Below are 6,010 nucleotides of genomic sequence, written 5' to 3'. Positions count from 1 at the left end.
GGAAGGCTCACTCACTCGGTCGGTCCTTCCTCAGTACACTTTACACAAGTGCGCGGAGAAGGCTACCTGAGTGAGCTCACGGCCGCTTCGGCTTGCTGCAAGACACAGACAGCAATCGCGAGGCACCGTTACGTCTCGTAGTACCACGACAGTCCCCATAAGTGTTTTTTTTTTCTGCGAACACTCGACCGAGCTTGTGGATGTAGCTTCAATGCTAACGACTAGCCACTTGTGTTGTGGAATCCTTCTGGCGAGGTCGCACTTTTGCGCTGCAAAAACACGTCGTGTTTTACTTGGCAACATATTTTTACTTATATCTTAACTTTGCATCAACCCTTTTCTTTTAGCTTCATTCCAGTTCGCACTTGACCAAACTGCGCCAAAAGAACATTTACCAGCGCTCTAAAAAAATCAACCAATCGTCCGATACGCAGTGTGTCAACGTTCGGATATCTAAAATTAAACAGTTTTGCATTGTTTATTTTTTCCTGCACATGAGTTGTGCTAGTTGGCAGGCACAGCGCGGAAACATGGAGGATATTAACACTCGATCGTACTGGAGGTCAATTCACTTTCCAAAGCATGGGAGCCATTTTCATTAGGTTGTTTATAACTGCAGGCGCTTCGTGCGACGGACGCATGCAGCGCTCTGTTGTCGTGGATGACCCGACCTGGTGGAGCTGATTTTGATTTGATTTGGTTAAGCATTGAAGCAGATTATTTTGATCCTGATTTAATTGCCACGATTCTGCTGCGTTTGGCTGGAATCATAAACAACATATGAAACGGTAGTATGTTGTTAACAGTTGCTAACCCTAACCCTCCAACTTTGATACTAGTTTAAATTCACCTCCTTGATCATAATATTGATAATTGATATTGTCACTGCACTATTGCTCGTATGTGGAGACCTTTGTATGACCCCAAATTCTCAACACTTCTTACCAGAATTTAAATCCACACAACCTATAAAGGAAGACCCTTGAGGTTCAATATTAAAGAATTGTGCTTTAATAAAAGTGTAAAAATGGTCTATACCGTCCTGCCTTTTCAAGCGGAATAATACATACACAAGTGGAGGTTTTCATTTTGAAAATAGGTTGTTACTAGGCCTTTGCACAGGATTAGTTACCTCCCCATTCAGATTTAGCAAGATTGGATTAGATTTTTTTAGGGGGCGGGGGGCGAGACTGCTTGGAGGACAGGCCGATTAGCCAATGGCTGTAAATCGAGGGTGGTATTAGGGGCACCCGATTGCTCCCATTCGCCGGCAGCAAAGCAGAGTGACTCCCTTCCATCTGCCTCCCTGCATCTCAAGGATAATCCCTCAGATGACACACACAGTGTTTACAACAGAGCATGAATCAGGTAACCGGACAAGAGCCAGATTGATACTCAAATCATTCGACCCAATATTGATCTGGGAGCGCTCCACTGTGGTAGGAAGGAGGGACAATTAGGTACAATACTTCAAGCTGATTGGGCCATGTGTCAAAGTAAAAAAAATAAAGATACCTGAAAAATGTGCTTGAGTACAGCAACTATTTTATATTTTCTGAATTTTAAGAATCCACTTTAACTAAAAATTTGAGACGCGAGTGCACTTCAGAGAACCACCGCTCGACGGCAGCCTAGACTCCTTCAACTCACATTGGTTGCCTTGCAATGTAAGGACACTATCAGTAGGTGGCGTTACTTCGCCAGTAAGGTTGTTCGCAAACTGCCAATAGACCCCACAGAAGAAGAAAAAGAAGGAAAGAGTATTTTGTGATTAAAACAGAAAACATTATTGTCTCGTTAAATCACATTTTAATGTTTGATGACAAAAGGTGAAAACATACAATACATATGGTGCATTTATTAAAATATGAAATATATATTACGTTTCAGATGGTAGAAAAATATAAAATCTATTGATTTGGCAAAATTCTAATAATGCATGTGAAAAATATTCCAAAGAATAATTACAAACGACCCAGTGCGCAGACAGAGTGAGGTTTAGTTATCATACGGTGGAAGTGAACGAAAAAGAAGAACGCTATACCTTTAAGGATGAAAAGAGTTGGAGTCTAAAACCATACATCCCACACTGTACAAAAGTCGAGCATACCAGTGCACGTTTGATGCCTGACGCTGGATTGGCATTCTCCGAGCTCCATCCTGACATCTTGGAAGAGAAGTGTTCACGTCAAAAGCTCCATTACGACGGAGCCAGGTTGTGTTGGTGCCAGTCGTCTCTTCTCCCCAAAATAGGCGCTGGACTGAGGAGATAAATCGCAGAGGTCCAAAGGCCCAGTGCGCCAGCAGCTGCCCTTCCACTAGCGCGTAGCTGGACACCAGCACGCCGTCCACAAACAAAGTTCCGTCTTCTGTCAAAGGCGCGTAAGCCCCCGTGCTCTCTTCCACGGAAAGCGAACGAATTCGAGACGGACCTATCTGCCCGTCTGCCCGCCGGATCAAAACGCAGTGCTCGGCTCTGGCTCTGCTAGCGAATCGCGCTTGGTACTTGCTATCGTCAAGCGCGCAGCCGGGGTCCAGGAAGAGCAGGTGGTGCAGTGTGATGGCCAATCGATGGCCGTCTTCCGTCTCCAGAGACAGAAAGGTCACCCGGGCCGCCCGGTCCCAGTGTAGAAAGAGCAGAACCGAGCTGAATACGATTTGACCCGTCGTCGACGCGGCCATCACTTTGTCCCCGGGGGTGAGCGAGGACATGCTTTTCTGCTTTCCTCCAGCAACAGTCACCCGGGCCCAGCCTGGGAAACAGCCTCCTTTTTCCACCGCCACCGAGTGATCTGCAGAAAGAGACCGGACAAAAATCCCCAAAAAATCAGGAAAACGATTAAATGTCATATCTCCACAAATGAGTACATCCATCTTTGCATATGACCTTCAATGACCTTCAACCATGCAAGTCCGGACATGAATTCTCTTTTGCAGAGTGATCTTACCGGCTTTGACAGAGCAATGGATGTGATATTTGGATTCGTAGTGGACCCAGTCGAAGCCCGCCTCCACAGCCAGCTGGGCCAGCAGCCCGTATTTGTCCGTGTCTCTGTCGTCGGTCGTGATGTCCACGGCCCGACCTTCGTAGTGCAGGGATCCGGCAGGGTGGTGGCCGTCCTCGTCCCAGGCCTCCGTCACCCGTAGGTGCACCCCTGGCCACTGGTTCATCACGGCGATCGCTAGCCTGTTCAAACATTCTTTACAGCGCTACAAGAAGCAAACACAAAAGGGGTTCAGTGTCAAATTAAATCATCAACGCAGTAAATTTTATACAAGGTCATCAAGAGTTCACTATTTGGTCTTTTTGATTGTCTAAAAGCAAAATGGGTGCCTTGGCAAGGTTGGGAAACCCTGCAAAAAGTGCCGAAGAGACTCGCTCCCGAAATAGATGTATTGTTCCTTTTGTCCACTAGAGGGCGCTATAAGGTTTTTGAACTGTGACTGAAGCTGCTGTGAAATTTAGAACCGGATTAAATTGTACTGTACTGGTGCTGATGTTTTCTACGGAGAGTGAAGCTAGTCTGGAACAACAAATCTAAATATTTGTATTTTTTTTGTAATTTTTTTTGAAATATTTTGTATTTTATATTTCCATTCCTTCAAAACAAAATAGAAATATATATTTGCTACTTATTTTAGCTACTTATTAGCTATTTATTTTGGTGAGAGGCGCTTTTACGATACTAAACCATACTGGAACAGTCAAAATGTTGAATGGCATTTTAGTTCCACTCCGACGCAAACAATCAAACCTGATCCAGCTTTAAAATGGATAAGCAATATGGCTTTTGAATTGGACTTTGCAAAATTTTCCAGAGTGAATTCCTTAATTTTCCTCTTAGATAGCTCAATATTTTGCGAGTATCAGAAAATCTGACACAGGTGTTTGCACATAAAATGATGTGGTGGGCCATATTTGGCCCAAAGCGCAGATTGCTCGGCATTTGTTTCAACTCCTATAAAGCGATCGTGCTTTCGTGGCGGCCGACCGCGGATGTTTGAAGGCCACTCAAGCACAAATGTTGTTATCATTTATTAACAGGGTGAAGCTGAGCACAATATGCGAGTCCAGCGCTTCCAAGCGTGACCATGAAGAATTGGACTCCTTTTTCAACACGTTCTCCCTCATGTTTTAATTGCTTGTCTACTGGCACGAAAATTCCTCCTCCACGAGAATGTAAGAAAAAGGCTACGACTCAGCCGCCGCATTCCTTTGCCTTTTTTGACAGGGTGACAGAATAATCAAGGCCTTTCTCTGTCTTTGCCAGCTGCGGCAAGCGTGAGACTCGAGATCAGAGCGGTGACTCCTCGGCCTCCCGTGGGCCGGCGTCGGTGAAGAAAGCGATGTCATCGGTCGGGCTCTCGGTCCTTTGAGCGAGCGAACGGCATTTGCCGAGAAGCTGTGGGAGAAGGCGGATCTGAGCGCCGCTAGCAAATATGCGCGAGGCCGCTGGGAAATTGTATTGGCGTGCACGTTGGAATGTGACAGCAAAGGGTGAGAAAGAGGCACAGAAAGCAAACGTCGTTGAAGAGAGAGAGGCGTTTCATTGTCACAACTACAATAGTGGCTTTTCCAACGGTGCCATTACTTCAGCAGGCGGGAATTTCGTATAGGCGACCTTTCTCCAAGTGGTGCACAAAGAACCGCTTTCACATTTGGGCAAACCAGCCAAAACGGCCAAAAGTGGGCATGAGAAGGGCACGCATCACAAGCGCCGATATTCATGGGCCACATTTAGTGCCTAAAAAAGCAAACCCAGCCACAAATCACGCTTGGCCTCACAAATTGCTCCAATCCAGACGCAAAGTGCCTTGAAAATATTATTTATTAAAAAAGGAATTTTTCAGGGTGCACCTGTCCTAACAGCAAGGTGTTTGGTTAAATATTAAAAGGAGCTGCTCGCTTGGGCCTCTTAAGAGGGAGTGCTGATTTTTTCCCCTTCTTTTTTCTTATCTTAAAAGAAGGGAGGTGGAAATTTGTTTGTGCCAGGAGCAAGGTCAAATGGCAAATAATGAATGAAGGTGAAAAAAAACTACCTTAGTCATGAAGCGGTCCGCGTTGGTGTTCTCCTCATCTTTGAAGACAACATCGGGGTTGTAGTTACACACCAGCTCGTTGAAACGCTCCGAGTTCCTGGTGATCTTGCCCTCCGCTCTCCCGCTGGCTCCCAGGTTGTTCTCGGAGAAGTTGGGGAAGAACTGCTTGTAGCGCATGGCCGTGAGTTTCCTGGGCCTGGAGCGGACGCCGTAGCCCTGGCCCGGCCCGCATCCCTCGGCGAGGCACAGGCAGGTCCACAGGGCGAGCAGGCCCAGCCGGGAGCTCCGAACCCAGCGGGGCTGCTTCATTTGGGCGGCTTGATTCTTCAGGTGGGGTGCATGCTCAAATCTTGCTCCATTCCAAAACGCTGCTAGCTTGAGCATCAAAACTCAGGGTTCGGACATCCCTTGAAATGGAACCGGAAAGTACTAGTTCATCAGCACCTACAACACATTTCCGTATGAGGTCTTGAAGTTTGACCACGTGCGTATGAGCTGGTTGGAAGCCACCTGAGCACCGAAAGTCATCTTCATCTTGTATACCTGTCACGTCGCTCAAGTCCGGTGCGTCGTGCGTGATGGCGCGCGCCTTGAAATCGGAGCGAATGTCACGCCGTCATCCTCTTGTGCGCGCTTTTTCAAGTCGGAGCGAGCCTCACTCCGTCATCCTCTTCTGCGCGTCCTTCTGCGCTCTTGTTGACTTGCCGCGCTGCTGGCCACCTTGCAGCAGCCATTTGGGTCTTATTAGAGTCGGCGGCAGCAGATTGCCCTCCCTTCCTCCCACCGCGCCAGGACAGCACACGCCTCCTCCAATCCAACCTTTGAAAGGACACATGATTAGTCAGTCCGCTTGTGTTAACACAATGACACCACTCCACCCCCGTCATCAACATCTCGGATGTTCGTTCGGGCCACTTTGCTTGTATCCAAGATAAATGACGCGAGACAGTTCAAATGCACTTTTGGTTCA

The 6,010-nt window shown here is 47.1% G+C and overlaps 1 protein-coding gene across 2 annotated transcripts; it reads right to left on the bottom strand.

Moving 5' to 3' along the window:
- Positions 1-1,786: 1,786 nt before the first annotated feature.
- Positions 1,787-5,720, bottom strand: dhh (desert hedgehog signaling molecule). Of its 2 annotated transcripts, XM_088368477.1 has the most exons (4): positions 5,584-5,720; positions 5,041-5,484; positions 2,949-3,210; positions 1,787-2,792 (listed from the first exon to the last, which is right to left on the bottom strand). In XM_088368477.1, the coding sequence occupies exons 2-4, from the start codon at positions 5,422-5,424 to the stop codon at positions 2,047-2,049; spliced, it is 1,392 nt and encodes a 463-aa protein (XP_088224603.1). In that variant the 5' UTR covers positions 5,425-5,484; positions 5,584-5,720; the 3' UTR covers positions 1,787-2,046. The 2 variants fall into 2 exon arrangements, with proteins under 2 accessions (XP_088224603.1, XP_088224602.1); XM_088368476.1 differs by having other exon boundaries at positions 5,041-5,699.
- Positions 5,721-6,010: the final 290 nt, after the last annotated feature.

The sequence above is a fragment of the Syngnathus floridae genome, chromosome 2 (assembly GCF_059516105.1).
Source record: "Syngnathus floridae isolate MCC-2025c chromosome 2, RoL_Sflo_1.0, whole genome shotgun sequence".
NCBI classification, from domain to species: Eukaryota; Metazoa; Chordata; class Actinopteri; order Syngnathiformes; family Syngnathidae; genus Syngnathus; species Syngnathus floridae.
This window is presented reverse-complemented; position numbering and strand designations above follow the sequence as displayed.